Below are 15,923 nucleotides of genomic sequence, written 5' to 3' on the forward strand. Positions count from 1 at the left end.
TTACTGTTCCCATTCTGCTCGCTGGGTTCAGTTTTGCAGTTATACAGCGTGACTGTGCCAATGCAGTCCGTTCTGTTTATCACAGCCATATTTGTCTGATGTATGCGTGTCACAAGATTCATTTGCAGATGGACCGATAAATCCATCTTTGTCGCCCACCTCTTACTCTTGACAACGATTAAACAATAAAACTCAAAGCAGGCTCGTAAAACATTCTGATTCCCCCCCACATTAAAAAGTGTTGGTGATGTAAGTTCACACTGTGTGGGCTTGACCTGAACTTTTTCTTTTCTTTTAAATGCATTAATTCATATTTAGAAATGTGCATTATTGATTTTTTTCCCCTTTAGTGCATCTATCTTATGTAAAGACTGATATTTGTTAGAGCCTGCAGTGCATGTTTTGCATTTTTATGATGATTCATATGTTCTGTATTTTTCTATTGTAAGTTATATCAGTGTGTAAATGATCATCAGCTGTATTGAAAGGCTTTAAACATGGCTGAAAACGTGAGATTTGACGTCTTGTGTTCTGTTTGTGTTTTCATCATCAGAGGGGGTTTGACAGCATGGATCCATTCATTCCAGTTTCTGTGCCCAAATACAGCGAGAAGGAGTTTGAGAGCTGTTACCTCTACTATATGGACCGCCACTGGCTGCAGCACCCACAGAGTGAGCGATGATGGTGATGGTGACGCTAATAACACATAATTTAGGCTGTGTTTCTAATATTTTAATTTTTTTCCTCTAATCAGGTCAAACTGAGGAAGGGAAGAAAGAACTCGTCTTCTTGAGCAACAGGAATCCATCAATGTTGGACAGAATTTGTGGCTTCCTATGAGGATGCAAACAGATTAAAATCTCACACACACACAATATCAGTCTACTAGAAATACAAAAACATACAATGTCCATGTCTGTAATATGTATACTGTTGTAAACTATGATGCATGCGTGCTACTTTGATAAATAAATGTTTAAAAAATAAAATAAAATAGTGCCTTTGTTTTTGTCTGCACTTTGATCTTATGTGGGCCGGACCGGTGAATCCTCAATTTCTGTCAGTGTAAATAGTTTAACTACACATTTAATCAATGAGATATCTTAATATAGGATACAGTAATGTGTAAAATTACAGAAATCTAAGTTTAATTTCTTTGGTATATTGTGAGTGGCCATGGGGGAGGTATTTATTGTTAGGAAAAGCTTTAAAATTGGATGCAGTTAAAAGTCCAGTCTTTGTCAGGGTGATTCTGGCCCCCAGGCCTTTTGTTTCACTCCCCGGAGTTTGGGTTTCAGGTAAAGTCAGAAACACACCTTTCAAAAACCAGGACCAAAGTCCAGGTGGATCTGCTATACCGAGCAGGATTACTGGAGTCACACAGGCATAGGTTGCTGACCACCATATGCTTGGAAAAAATGTGTATTCCCCAATGCCAGCTAGCAAATAAAAATTTTTAATTTCAGTCATTAAGTGTCTACACCTATACATCTTTGGGATTTACTTAATGAGGTAAATTCTACAACAGAATATAGCAGCCTCTCTGAACATTTGATAAATGGCAGTAATCAGGGCTTTATGACTAGTTGATAAATAATTCACTGGGGTTGGATTTTACAAATTTTAATTTATAATATTAAAAACTAACCAAACACCACTGGTTTCCTTTTATGGTCCAAAGTTGTTTGTTGATTTATTATGATCTACTACGAATGTCGGTGAATAAAAGCAAGCTAGTTCAAAATGCAGTACTAGTAATATTTACTACAACTAGTCTAGTTTCATACAATTCACCAGCTGGGAGACCACGTGTCCCATTTCATGTTGGCCTGCACTGCATTTTTATCCCTCGTGCCCTTGTCCCACATATTACGACAATGTCCCACATTTTGATTGGCTCAGGTTTCCAAAAGTGAAGTCATGTCTCACAACACACGTGTGACACAAAAAGAATCACGCAGAGCTAGAGATGCATCCTCCCCGAAACCCAGATATGATAACCAAATGGAAAAGCCGCTGAAAAGCTAGCGTAACAGACAAAGACATTACAATAAAGAAATGGAGGAAGAACTTGACGTTTATGCGTAAAGCCTATTTGATTAGTAAAGAAATCGGGAAAAGGCGTAGCTTTTATTCCTTACAAGATGTTAGTAACAGCAGTAATCTATTGTTATTTATTTATTTATTTTAAATTGGGGGTTTTTTCAAAGCTTTCAGGTTCATAATTAGTCAAATATAGCGCATTGGGGTAGCTTGCTGTGAATTGGGGCTATATAAATTAAACTCAGCTGAACTGAAAACCTTTCTGAGGTTATTAATGTATTTACAAAATATTCAAAAATATTTATTTTTGTAATTTTCCGTATACTGTTCTATTGCCAAATCGTGCAGTTACGTAATTAGCTTAGTATTTTCTTCCTTTGGACTTCTTGCTCTCTATGTTGCAATAAAGTTGATCTAAAAAAAAATGGGGAAAAAATGAAGGTACAGCACCACCTGGCTGCCGTTGCGGAATATTGCATAGTTGGTCACGTGATCATATGTAACGTCACATGACTGGCTAATAGGGAGGAAGTGCGTGGGGAAAGTTGTTTGGCATGACATTTGATCAAATTGGAGAAACATTGTGTGGAGGACTGACATTTTTAGTAACTCTATAGGACATGAGGTAAACTACAGGAGCATCTAAGGTGAGCACATCTTCTAAATTTACAAAGTGCGCCATATGACAGGGAAATTAGTAAAAAGCACGCACCTCTGTCTGATACGTGTGTTTTTCTAAATAAAAACTCGCACTTCTATGTTTAAAACTACTCTGTTTGTAGATAAAATGGTCCTTTCATCTCTGTCATCTGTCCTTTGGGCGCTTGTTTTCGTGGCAGCACAAGTGATCCTCTCTGCAGGTAACCAGGAAAACACATACGCACACACACAGCTTGTGTGTCCTCTATTACTGCAGAAGAATAGCTGTTAACTAGATTTATTCTTCTCCCAGGTTACAATAAATGTGTCGCCAGAAACTTTGGCCATGACTCTGTGGTGTGTGAATGTAATTCGACATATTGTGACAGCATTGGATCTGTCAGCCTCCCTCCACTGGGCCAGTTCTCGTCCTACCTGAGCAGCATTGCGGGCAGCAGACTGGAGGCCAGTCAGGGTGAAGTTCGGGCTAACAGCAGCGGAGGAAGTGGGTAGAGGAGCGGCATTTTAAGATACCATCAATGGTGCTGGAGCGGGTGCAGAGCATTTCTGTCTGCTTTTGTGTTTCTTTCAGGGCTCAAGTTGACTATAGTTCCCTACCAGAAGTACCAGAAGATCAGGGGGTTTGGAGGGGCAATGACAGATGCAGCAGCCATCAACATACTCTCTCTTTCTGCTGGTGCACAGGAGCAGCTGCTGCGGCAGTACTTCTCCAGTGAAGGTACACTGCCACTGTATCCGGGAGACATAGCCTTACAGGCTACGAAAGGGCGATACAAAGTCAGGCAGTAAAAGAATACTAATAGGTATAAGAAGGGTAACAGAAACGAGAAGATGTCAGACAGTTTGGGGTATTAAAAGACACCCCTTTAACTTACATCAGCAGCATGATGATCATTAAAACATGTCATACAGTACAATACAATTTTATTTGTATAGCACATTTAAAACCAGAGGTACACCAAAGTGCTTCTAAAAATCCATGTCATAGCCCAGTATCAGCACCTGTTATTATTGACTGAGTGATTTAAAAAAATAATAATAATGAAGATTATTCCCCAATGATATAAACAGATGTAACAAATATATGCAGAATAACTAGAAAAGGGGTTTGCGTCTAATTGTGTCTCCTTTTTTATTTTCTCTATACATTTACTGTTACAATGGTAGTATGACATCAGTGAGCGAGCATGTCCCCAGTCATCTGAAGGATGCTTAGCACAGCAAACCCACTCACCTGCTGTTTAGACCTGGTGTGTATACGGCGCAGCCAATCAGAAGAAAGTGTCTTTAAAGAATGGGACAAGGCAGCTAAAAAAAACAAAAGCTTGTTTCACAGTGGATGAAACTGCACTGAGGCCCAGTAAAATGTAAGTGTGGTGAACTGCAAAGCTGTTCTAGTAGAGTGAAAGTATAAAAATATGGAGCTGGAAATTAGTATTAGAACCCCTTTAAAGTAGAGTCTCATCTAATAGTTACAGTTTGGCTAGAAATGTAAAACCTTAGGGTGTGAACAACAAAAAATGGTGCACATCCTGCCAAGGCCTGATCATTGACATCACTGGCCTGAGGCAAGTAATAGATGGTGCCATGATTACAGGATTATTGACACTTTTGAGCAGCCAAAAAGGAAGAAAAAAAGCAGATCAAAACCAACAGTCATTCAACACAATTACCTTCATTCAGGAAGGAAAAAACGATTTTAACCAAAAATGTTCTTAGTTCAATTATTTTCCAGTTCCCAGATGTCCTGCTTCCCTCCTAAGCTGAGGCCAGATGTGTTTATCTGGTTAACAGAAAGGAGGAAATCATTTTAGTGAAGCTGACTGCACTGTGGGAAAGCGGTCGACCAGTAAACACCAACAGCTGCCTGGCAAATGTACGGACAAAAAGGGTGGTACGTGGGTTGTTTTTTTTTTTTTTTTGTTTTTGTTTTTTTTCTCCATTGGAACTGGGCTGTCTGGGATTCCCCTCTCTGTGTGGAGGCTGCTCACTAGGGCTGGAGTACAATGCTGGCGTAGGTCGGCAGAAAATGCTGAAAGAGCCTTCTCCTGGTGAGGAGGTTGAGAGACTGTGAAAGTTGAGCACACCTGCAGAGTTCTTTTCTTGCCCAAAAACTACAACTACAGCCATGACTCAGCTACTATGAAGGGCATCCTGCCAGAACAGCTTCCTTGCATGTTGTTATTGATACCTCAGATTTCTGGAAATCTATTGCATGGCTTGTTCACCAGTCTTCTAAAACATATTCTTTAAAGAGTTTTTACACCGTGCAATAAAATGCTATAATTGTTGAGTACTGATGTATCCCCCAGCCTTGGTTGTACGGATGTGTTTTGTGGCAGGTATCGGCTACAGTGTAGTGCGTGTCCCCATGGCCAGCTGTGACTTCTCCACACGTCTGTACACCTATGCTGACACACCTGGAGACTATGATCTGCACAATTTCACTCTGGCCCCAGAAGACATCAACATGAAGGTGTCTGTCTTTTGTCTCGCATGCTGACACGGCCATTGTCGCCCATTTCTCATCTTACCTCCTTTGTGTTCCAGATCCCTCTCTTGCAGCGTGCACAGGCCTTGTCTCCTCGTCCTCTGTCTCTGCTGGCCAGTGCCTGGAGTGCCCCCGCCTGGTTGAAAACAAACGGTGCACTCACAGGAAAGGGCTCCCTGAAGGGCCAGCCAGGGGGCAAGGAGCATAAAACCTGGGCTCAGTACTATGTCAGGTGACTTCTGTGGCTTTAAATCAGATTGATATCAGATATTGGAGGAGCGTGATTCAAGATAAATTTATTCTGATGGGTGCTTTAATCATTTCCTGTCAGGTTCCTGGAGAAATATGCTAAATATAACTTGACCTTCTGGGCACTGACGACAGGAAATGAGCCCTCTGCAGGAATGATGACAAACTACAGGTCTACTCAGATGCATTAAAAGTTTTTTTTTTCATATAAAAAATGTTAAGCATTGAGCTGTGGATTCTAAATTTTGCAGCAGACTGACAAGTATCTTTGTCTCACTGCAGTTTTCAAGCCCTGGGCTTCACTCCCGAGGAGCAGAGGGACTGGGTGTCTCTGGACCTGGGCCCTGCCCTGCATGCTTCGTCATACCCACACACACACGTCCTCATACTGGATGACAGCCGCATTCTGCTACCCCACTGGGCCAAAGTGGTGAGTCAGTAAACAGAAGGGTAGCAGGAAAGGTCGTGGCAAACTTTATTTTACCTGAGGCGAATTAGAAATTAAAAATGAATCAGTTTTAGGAGAATACATTAATCCAAAACATCTTAGCAAGATAACTTGAAAGCCTAATGTAGTTAAATACAAGAAGGGGAAGAGGGAATAAAGAACTTTTTTGACTTCAAGTCTCACAAACTTGGTGTCCAAACTGTTCAGCAAAGGGAAAAATGTCAATCTGATAAGCTGGTGATAGAAATCAACCCAAAGAAAGACGCTTTCTTTTGCTATTTCACGACAGTTAAGAACCAGATAAAACCAGGCCAAAAGCAGATTAATGCAAGTGTTCTGCAGTGGTTCAACAAATAAAGTCAAAGCCACTAACACTGTAAGGCATCTTTCACAATTATGTTGAGTAAAGTGCATTATTTTTCATTTTCAAGGTCATGTTAAGCACTGTTTCAACCATAATTCCCATTAACATGACTTGTGGAGGGATATTAAAGTATATATGGATGAATTAGCCACTTACAAACTCCAAAAACTGATTTACACCAAAAAATAGGAAAGTTGTTGGATCTGTTAAGTAGACAGCAAAAGAAAAATGCAAGGAACAGGCAAAACTGTGGCCCTGTAGTCTAATGTAACCAAATTATTTATTAAAATCAGTATTTACCCATTATGCTATGATTAGCTTCCAGGTAGCCTATTGAAGCTAGGGGAAGTACTTTAAGAAAAAAAACTGTGGTGTCACTCGAAAGTCCAGAGGAAAGTTTATAGTGGTAAAATGAGTCGTGACTGGAATTGGAATCACATAAAAGGACATTTACTTTACTCAGTGTATGCAGTGGCTGTGAGGAAACATATATTTAAAGACTTTATTGAAACGTTTTGGGAGGAAATAAATCCAGTATTTTGTGTATACTTTTCCAGGACTGATCTGGAAAATTGTGGCGCTATTACTTTAACCACGTGGAAAGTTTTATTCCTTATCTCTGCCAAGGAGGTTTGCATGTGTGTGTCATCTTTCTATCTGTAAACACAATAGCTTGAAAAGTTATGAATGAATTCTGATAAAATTTAATGATTTATTGATAAAATTGACAAAAAGTCTTAATACTTAGAAACTATGATTCTTACAATTCTGTTGTATTGTCAACATACAGAAAGTACCATATACGGATTTAAAATGTCACATCACGTTTGACCTCTGACCTCTGTGGGGATTCTAAATATGTTAATATATTATGACATTGTTATTTACATTACAGTAAAAGCTTATAGCTTTTAAATTAATACCAATTTGAGTACATTTACAATGTTTTATGAATAAGTGAAATTTAAAAAACAAAAACAAAGCAAAACTTTTTTCACTTTATTTGTTAGTGTACATTTAAACAAATGTACTAAACAATAAACAATCAAAATTATGTGAAGTATATTAAAATGAGCTATTGATTTTAACTGCACTACAAACTTCTTACATTTCAAAATAACAAAGAAAGCAAAATGAATATGTAAAATGCCAAAGGATCTCCTTAACAGTAAATACTGTCCAGCGACTGAGCTGCCCTAGCAGAGGTTTGTGCTCTCTGAGTGCTTCTTGTTTTCGTTGTTATTATTTTTTCCCTCTTGTCCCTCCAGGTCTTAAGTGATGTTCATGCAGGAAGGTACATTCATGGTGTGGCAGTCCACTGGTACTTAGACAGCATTGTGCCACCTGACATCAGCCTGGGAATCACCCATGACCTCTACCCGGAGTATTACCTGTTTGGCACAGAGGCCTGCGCTGGTTGGAACCCGCTAAACAAAGGAGTGATGCTGGGAAGCTGGGACAGAGCTGAACAGTATGCACATGACATTATAGAGGTAAGATCATATTATCTGATGCGTGGAGGTTTGTGCTTGTTCAGTCAGATCCACTGCAAAAAGAGAATTTGACAAGCTGTGAGCTGTTCCAGAAAGGTGAGTCACCTCCCTTCGTGCTGCAGTGCAGGTTGTGCACACACTCGAGAGACTACAGGCCTGCAGGCCATCAAAGCAAGCTGGAACTGGTGTTTAGTTTCTTCTTTCTTCACTCTCTTTCAAGGGAAATTGGACTCCTTCCATTCTCTCTCTTTTGCATGGGTGAATTCAGGCTGCAGACGCTCTGAGAGTCCAGAGGAATTTGTTTATGTAGATGTGCAGTCCCTGCGATAGTTAAAACAAAACGCTAGTTCAGCAGGCTGACTAAATTACACATCTTACTACAAAACACAGAGGAGGTAGCAGATAGTAAACTGTGGGTGTTTTTCTCCACGGCAGGACTTGAATCATTATGTGGTCGGCTGGACTGATTGGAACCTGGCGCTGGACCCGAACGGTGGACCAAACTGGGTTAAAAACTTAGTGGACAGCCCTGTTATAGTGGATGCGACGCGTGATGTCTTCTACAAGCAGCCGTCTTTCTACAGCATGGCCCACTTCAGGTAGTCAGGATCTCTGCTCACACTGAATGCTACATTTCACCCGTTCCATTACTTCACCGAGATCTTCTTACATGATCTTTCTACACAGCAAGTTTCTGTGGGAGGGGTCTCAGAGAGTGGGGGTGTCTGCCAGTGGAGAGACACACCTGGAATTTTCTGCCTTCATCCGACCTGATGGCTCACTAGTGTTCATCATACTCAACAGGTAAGGCATATTTAATCTGCTGTAGGAAATGTGACATGATGGGTAAACACTGAACTGTTTCTATGCTTTGTTTTTCTCTTTTAGATCATCATCAGACATCCTGTTTGAAGTCTGGGACCCTCCTGTGGGTTACATCCTCTCCACTGCTCCAGCTCATTCTCTGCTCACACTCGCTTGGAAAAGGCAGTGATCATTAAAGCAGTTTCTCAGACTGCATATTTGTTTCAGCTGAACCACATTAAAAGCATTTCTCTGCGAATTTGCACACAGGATGATCATAAAACCTCCTGATTTTAGGGCCTTAATTTTTGTTTAGCTCCTACCAAGGACCAAGCAAGCAAGAGGAACCTCTGACATAAATGTAGGGCGATTGCATCACTTCAGCATTCCTTTTGGCAGTGTGGATACAAACAGGAAAAAAGCCCTTATAAGCCCCTAGTTCTTGAGAAAGATTTCCCAGTGTGGCTTTGGGAGTCTTCAGAGCTGTTTAGTCCAAAAACCCCTCTAATACAAAAGCTGTTTTAAGTATGTTTTCAATTTCATTATCACACAGACATATTATTTTGTTTTGCTGTGATTTTATTTTTTAAACATAACTTGAGTAATTCCAGTATTCATTTAAAATAACCACAGGAAACCAGACATTCAACACATTATTTCCCCTTTCAAATGTCTTGGGGAAAAAATTATGCCTGAAAAGAATATATACATTAGCCTGTGCTACATAATCACTGGTGCCTTGATTTCCTTTTAATAACATGTTTGACATGGCTCTGATCAAATCATGTAATGCACTGAATCTGTAAATAATTTAAGTTGTTGCTATTTAATCATATTTGCTAAATAAAGCAAACTGTTTGAAATTTGAAGAGTATGTTTCAAGGCAAAGAGGAACAACTATTACATGGATTGTGAGCAATGAAAATGAAACTGACTTTTTTTTCAGTTTATTAATACATCATAGACAGTTTATCATAGACATTTTTTTCATATATATAATATACAGTTTCATTACCAGGTATTTCACATTTGGGCCTCCATTCTCATGTTTATTTCTTTGCAAACTTTAAGTTGTTGGACTAAAATTATTTACATCAAAAAGTGATAAAAATGTGAAACAAAAGACAGTCGTAAACAGAGGAATAAAATGACAGAGGGATGCCAGCTGTTTATACTATACACACCAGGAGGAGCATGTTGAAATATGAAGCATTGTATATGGGCCAAGCTCTGAGGATTTATTTTTATTCCCTTGCTGGTACTATGGGTAATTGTTTTGTTTTGTTTTCTTCCGATTTAGAAGAGTCCTGAAAGGTGTCTTGAATCCCTTACTTTCCTCTGAAGTTAGTCAGACCTTCTGTTTGTGACCATTTTACAGCAGCGACTCCACATGATTCCTATACAAGACTCTGTTGTGCTACTGTATTGAGAAACACTACAGAGTGTGGACACAAAAACATAAACACCTTTACAGTCCAATCCAATTAAACACTAACATATCAACAGTCACTCGACATCTTCCTGACACAATCTCAACAAAGAACATTATACAGACCCTTCATAAACAGCATTTATTTCAGGGATAAAGGTGTTCATGCTGTTATGGGTTGCCTCTGTGCATGCGTAGAGTGAAAAAAAAAATCACCTACAGTCTTTTCATATGCTTACAGGGCTCAGTTGCAGGATTTAGGTAATCTTAAGATGAATAAAGAGGGAAAAGCATGAAGAAGTCTGGTATTTCTCCACCATAGTCTATTGCAGCAGTATATTTAAAGAAAAGATTTGAAAGCAGTTTCCTGGAGGGTTCAAAGTACAGAGGATATGGGCTTGATAAACAATCTAGGCTGGTTTGTTATTAGGCAATAAAAAAAAAAAGATAAATCAGAACTTAACTGACTCTTAAGACGTCTGCATTGGTACACAGGTGAGGAGAAAGGCATTATAATAAAAAGTAAAAATACAAAAACTCAGACAGAGATGATTATGACTGCAACGGAGATGAACAGAGGGAAATGAGAAGCATTTTGTCTTCTCAGTGGGCTGCTTGATGTAGGCGAGGAGAACTAAAGGGATGCGACAGGTGGGTGTCTCAGAAGGACCATCTCTCCTGTGTGCGAGGGTCCGTGGAGAGCGAGGGGGACTCTGATGGGGGCTGGCTGCTGCTGTCTTCTCCGTTCAAACTCTTCCTACACACTGGACATGTGTCATGCTGCACGGCCACAGAACAAAATGCAGAAAACAGTTGCTAAATACAGTTTTCTCACAAGTGTCTGAGAAGAGTTTTAATAAGTGGAACATTATTTCGGGCCTGTTTTAAATGACGTCAGTCTGCTCTTTGTCTTTGATTGTGACTCATTTTTAAAAATGTTTTAATTTGCTCAGCCAATTATGTGCTATCCACAGCTTCCCAACTGCTAACATCAAATAACTCGAAGATTTTCAGATTTGTAATTTTTTTTAACCTTTTGTCCCATGCAAATTCCAGGCAGATTTTCAAAATAACACATTCACAGAGGAGGATAACATACTAAAAGCACCATGCAATAATAAAAACACTCTAACTGTATCATTGCAATAAATAAACTATCGGGAAGCATTATTCAGCATACAGAAGTGGCATTAAAACACAACACTTCATCAGCTCCACTCCATTATCATCAATTTAAGCTAAGTGTTACTCAGGTCCCACCTACATGGCATTTCCATCATGACTCAGATAATCAAAGCACATATTTGAGGTTCCTGTAGATCTGAATGCTCTCAAATGCAAAGTGAATAAATAACACATAGAATCCTCAATGTCATGCATGGTCTCTGGTATGGTTATATTTAATAAAAATTCAACGTTTTTGATGTGACTCACCATTTCCAGCCACGGTACTATACAGTCTGAGTGAAAGAAGTGGTTACAGGGTAGCTGTCTGACGGGCTCTCCAACTCTAAAGTCTTCTTTGCATACAGGGCATTCCATACAGCAATCTATTGAAGAGGATATGTGTTTTTAAATCTTTTCCTGACATCAACACCCTTGTCATTTTTGATTGAGACAGCTTCACACATGTTTACAAAGTGGTACAGCTACCTTTCTTGAAGAGATATACATTACACTTCTCAGCAGAGAATAACACAAAGTCCTGAGAATGCACCCAGACATTCATCTATGCCTAAAAGTCAGCTATCAACAGTCCTGCAGCAACTGGACAGCATAACTAGTCACACAGTTACAGCTGAGTGGTAAAATAGGACAGCATACCAAGAAGAGGAAGTCAAGAAGAACAGAGCCAAAAGAGGAAAGAAAATTGGGGAGGTGAAAGACGAGGAAGCAAAAATATATATATTGTCAAGGCTACTGGGCGTTTCATCCCTAACAGACACAGTTTCAGAAGCTCCTTCTAACAGGCAGCAAGTGTATACAAGACATTTAAGTGCTGTGAAGATTTTGAAACAACCATGTATCAACAAAATGGACACTTTGTCCTTAGCTATTTTTTTTTCAAAGCTGAAAACAAGTAAAAATAAAACATCATTATATGGAAACGTGTCAATGAGTGCGCATATACAACTAAAGCAAAGTAATACTTGGTTTAACATTTTTCTGGAATGCATTACTGATTATTTTGTAAGCGGACAGCATACAACACCACTAACTTCAAGAGGTATGAATAGTGCCACCACTATTTGAAACACAAACTTAGTAGTAGTAGTAATAAATAGGGGTTTGACCTGACAACTCGAGCAATGGCAAAACTGCAATTTGTATTTCAAGGACAGAATAAAGAAACATGGGGAGACAGTGAAGGAAAAAAAGATAATCAGAGGTGACTGACCGGCTTGTTCCTGAGAAATATTGACAGTTGGGAGTGAAGAGATCTTCTCCTTCTCTGCTGGCGGTGGTCCTGTGTTCTCCAGCTGACCTAGTAACTACACAGACACATATGTAAATACATGAGAAGAACGCAAATTTTGTAGACTATTTTATAGTTTGTTTACCTGTGTTATCACAGCATCTAATCCTCCCTGCCCCCATGCATAATCCCCAGGGTTAGAGTGCAGCATCCCTGTCCTGAACGAAACACAAATAGACTTTTTTAATAATAATAATGTTATTTTAAATTGTAGTAACACCTTGTTGCTCTATAATGTCATATTACCATGACAGGGGAGGGGAGCCAGGGATTCCAGAGTTGGCAAAAAGACCAGCAAGAAATTGTTGTACAATCCTGACAAACAGAAAATGTACAGCAGTTAATGTCATTACCAAAAATAAGATCGGTTCGGGGGAGAGCATAAATAGCACTGTCATTATAAGTGGGAGTATTCAAGGCAGAGAATAGAGCCAGGAAAAATGATGAACTAGTGTGTTACTCACCCTTCCACAGCGGGCGAGCGGTCTGGCCTACTGCTGCCTCTAGACCGGTATCTCCTCTGGCTGCTCAGACGAGGGGGGCGTCCTGGTCCCCAGTGTTCCCCAGCTCCTAGTAGGCCCCCCATAGATCCTCCTAGGCCTGCTGGGACAGATCCCCCAATTGGTCCCCCTCCTAACCCTCCTAGGTCACCGAAACTCCCCAAGCGCCCACCAGGGAGCCTAGGTTCTGAGTCTGGGCTGTCAATGTCTCTTGTAAATGGCCGCTCGACTAACAAGAGGTGCCATAGCTTGATGAAATAATAATAAAGAAAAGAACAGTAACAGAAGAAAAGGAAAAGATTAAGTAAAGTAAAACATACAATCATGTCAATTAAACCTCTTTATCCCGTATTCCTTCCTCAACTCCCCAAACCTTTCAGATCATGTCATACCTCTGCAAACTGTGTAGCTGTGTCATCTAGCCCATTGGCGCCACCCTCTAGGAGACTGAGGGAAACAGCGCACAAGGGGACAAAAGACTCATTATTAGCAACATGCACTGTTCAGCTGTAGCGTAAGCCTGGAACAAAACTGCAGAGTGAGCCTACAAGTTTCAACAGTGCAACATCAGCGTTCTTCAGTACATGTCCCTGCTCTTGTTCCAGACTAACACACAGGCTTTAACATCATATGCCATCTAGAGAAGTGAAATAGATAGTGACGATAATACAAAAATCTCTTACCTGGAGTCTTCTGTTACTTCCTCAATGAAACCTGAGTCACATCTGGGACAGATGTACTCCTAGAAATAGATTGAGCCATGTAAGAGTCAAATAGGAGAGGAAAAATTCTTTTCTTTTTTTTTTTTTTTTAAATTTCCTAGACCCTACTATTCAAACTATTCATACTATATAAACTATCCAGTAATTTAAATATTCAATTGTCACTTATATCAATTCTCACAGAAAAAAAATCAGGAATCAATAAATACCTGGAATTTTTACATTAAAATTCAATTACACTATCAACCGAAAGTATTTGTTTGTGTTGGTTAACTATACACCACTTTGCATGTGTGAAAATGAGATATGACAAAAGGTAATATTCTATCACTGTCAAATCAGCATCCATTCCACAAAATAATTACAGCATGTAAAAACATTTTGCGGTCTGATATGGCACACAAAGAAGTACAGCCAGATAATATCAGTAAGAAGTGTGACGGCCTGTATTTTGTGAATGCAACCAAGTAGGTAGAGCTGGTCTGCCAACCACACCTTAAGAGAGGCGTGATAGAAAACCTGTGTAACAGAATGAGGAAAACACTGCTACCAGTTTATTTGTGCAGCTGGTGCAGTTGTACACTAAAAGCACAGACTCTTAAACCATGAAAACAGGATAGAAGCGGGGTCATTCAATATACAGATAGGGTTATGAGAGATTAAAGCGATACCCTTGTTGAACAGCATATGTGTATTAAAAGTAGGTCACAAAAATACCAGCCTTTTGTATTATGCTTATACCATGCTTAAGTTCACATGACAATTTTAAAACTCATATTCACACAGCATAGAGAAATTTGGGGATCTAAAATGAATTTTGTGGTTAAAACGTGTTAAGAAACTTTGATGTAAGCAAAACAGGTTGCATCAGTTGAGTGTCAAATTGGACAACATCACAGATTATCCAGTTTGTTGTATAAAACGGACAGATGACTGAGGACCGGTGCCTGGGCTGTACTGTAGTAGCACAGGTCGACAATCTTAGGTGTTGCAGTCACTTGGCTCAGTGAAGACATGCCATAGGACTGACTGTGCCTGGGACACTTTAGAGTCAGTGACAAGGAGGACTGGAATTACCCTCAGCTGGATCATAAAAATAAAAGATTAATGTGACTCTAGTGGTGATATAAAACCAGTCAACAGTTCATTGTGAATATTGTAATTTTTTTAAACAGGGCAGAATTTGTCCAAACAAAAAATACTTTCATAAAGGACTATGAGAACCAGCAATTTATTTATTTATTTATTTTTTGGGGGGGGATTTTTTTTAGAGATTTCACCTACAAAACACACAAAAAAAACAGCACAGTAGTAAACAGTGCCACTGAGAACTGTGAGAAAGCTACAGCTGACCATAAGCTTGTATTGAAGTAGGTTAATTTTAGGTGGTTGTATTTAATAAACTTGTAACAGACCGAATACAAACACACGCCATACTATTTAAGACGTGGATAACATGTTTAAAACACATTAAAGTTAGTAAGTATGTCACGATTTAGGTCAGCTCTGCGTCCAGAGTTTAGCTTCTACTTTTAACTTCAAAACTGAAACTGAATACGACATGTTTAACTATGTTTCCAAAAATCCCCCAACTCGTCCTGTCAACACTGCGTTTTTATCGGAAATTAAAAACTAACCAGTTGTGAGGCAACTAAAGTTAAGTGTGAAGCACTGAACAAAGGCAGCAGTAACGCAAATGTGTTCGACAAGTCCTTGTTGTTTTGAGGAAAAACACAACATCCCCCGAACTGTCAAAGCAGAGCTTCGAGTACACTGCTTTGACAGAAACGTCTGGGAAAGTCTAACAAAACCTGTCGATATTTGTTTTTAATGTCAGTTTTTTTCCCACCCCTTTCCTTTGACGGAGCTCGTAGCTGGAGTTTATTTTAGTGAGTTAACAACAGCAGACGTCGCTAACTGCTAACAGGCTAGCTGGTGTTTAGCTGTAGCGAGAAAGCAAGCGGAACAAATGGCCGTTAGCGGTGAGGCAGAGCTGTCAGCCGGACGTATTCTAAAAGAGTCTGACAGATAAACAAGAAAAGCCTCCTGCTTACCGGGAGTTTGGGGTTTACTTCACCTTTACAACAGTGACAGAAAAACCGATGCGGGGGAACAGCCGCAGCCTCCGCCATCTTCCCCAGAGCAGCACAAACACTGACGTCGGTCCTCCACAAACCGAAGGCAGCCGTCCACCTCCAGCCCAGCATGCACCGCGGCGCCGCTGGCCGGAGTCCCAGCTCACCG

General features: G+C 39.9%; 3 protein-coding genes across 4 annotated transcripts in view; 2 read left to right on the forward strand and 1 right to left on the reverse strand.

Annotated features, from left to right (window-relative positions):
* dap3 (death associated protein 3) overlaps positions 1 to 966 on the forward strand; it is a 7,909-nt gene extending 6,943 nt beyond the window's left edge. For both annotated transcript variants that reach the window (XM_063486238.1, XM_063486240.1), the window contains exons 12-13: positions 554 to 671; positions 755 to 966. In XM_063486238.1, the coding sequence (XP_063342308.1) occupies positions 554 to 671; positions 755 to 840 (204 nt within the window). In that variant the 3' untranslated portion in view covers positions 841 to 966. The remainder of the gene's footprint in view (positions 1 to 553; positions 672 to 754) is intronic.
* Positions 967 to 2,566: 1,600 nt separating this feature from the next.
* gba1 (glucosylceramidase beta 1) lies at positions 2,567 to 9,402 on the forward strand. The gene is made up of 12 exons (XM_063485157.1): positions 2,567 to 2,690; positions 2,826 to 2,903; positions 2,996 to 3,187; positions 3,275 to 3,421; positions 5,046 to 5,179; positions 5,254 to 5,426; positions 5,526 to 5,615; positions 5,726 to 5,873; positions 7,524 to 7,748; positions 8,184 to 8,347; positions 8,436 to 8,552; positions 8,637 to 9,402. Exons 2-12 carry the CDS (start codon positions 2,831 to 2,833, stop codon positions 8,740 to 8,742), a joined length of 1,569 nt encoding a protein of 522 aa, XP_063341227.1. The 5' UTR covers positions 2,567 to 2,690; positions 2,826 to 2,830; the 3' UTR covers positions 8,743 to 9,402.
* Positions 9,403 to 9,544: 142 nt separating this feature from the next.
* Positions 9,545 to 15,901, reverse strand: rnf115a (ring finger protein 115a). Its single transcript, XM_063485158.2, has 9 exons — positions 15,734 to 15,901; positions 13,641 to 13,699; positions 13,350 to 13,404; positions 12,922 to 13,205; positions 12,704 to 12,772; positions 12,543 to 12,615; positions 12,380 to 12,473; positions 11,416 to 11,531; positions 9,545 to 10,761 (listed from the first exon to the last, which is right to left on the reverse strand). Exons 1-9 carry the CDS (start codon positions 15,884 to 15,886, stop codon positions 10,642 to 10,644), a joined length of 1,023 nt encoding a protein of 340 aa, XP_063341228.1. The 5' UTR covers positions 15,887 to 15,901; the 3' UTR covers positions 9,545 to 10,641.
* Between the last annotated feature and the right edge of the window lie 22 nt (positions 15,902 to 15,923).

Source organism: Pelmatolapia mariae, linkage group LG10_11, assembly GCF_036321145.2.
Source record: "Pelmatolapia mariae isolate MD_Pm_ZW linkage group LG10_11, Pm_UMD_F_2, whole genome shotgun sequence".
NCBI classification, from domain to species: Eukaryota; Metazoa; Chordata; class Actinopteri; order Cichliformes; family Cichlidae; genus Pelmatolapia; species Pelmatolapia mariae.

Bases quoted from the DNA above. Each gene is read 5' to 3' on its own strand.
- gba1 (XM_063485157.1), top strand. From the start codon at position 2,831: ATGGTCCTTTCATCTCTGTCATCTGTCCTTTGGGCGCTTGTTTTCGTG. The intron at 5,616-5,725 runs GTCTACTCAGAT...GTCTCACTGCAG, and splicing joins GGAATGATGACAAACTACAG to TTTTCAAGCCCTGGGCTTCA. The intron at 8,553-8,636 runs GTAAGGCATATT...TTTCTCTTTTAG, and splicing joins GTGTTCATCATACTCAACAG to ATCATCATCAGACATCCTGT.
- rnf115a (XM_063485158.2), bottom strand. From the start codon at position 15,886: ATGCTGGGCTGGAGGTGGACGGCTGCCTTCGGTTTGTGGAGGACCGAC. The intron at 13,700-15,733 runs GTAAGCAGGAGG...ATCTATTTCTAG, and splicing joins AAGTAAACCCCAAACTCCCG to GAGTACATCTGTCCCAGATG. The intron at 13,405-13,640 runs GTAAGAGATTTT...TGTTTCCCTCAG, and splicing joins GAAGTAACAGAAGACTCCAG to TCTCCTAGAGGGTGGCGCCA.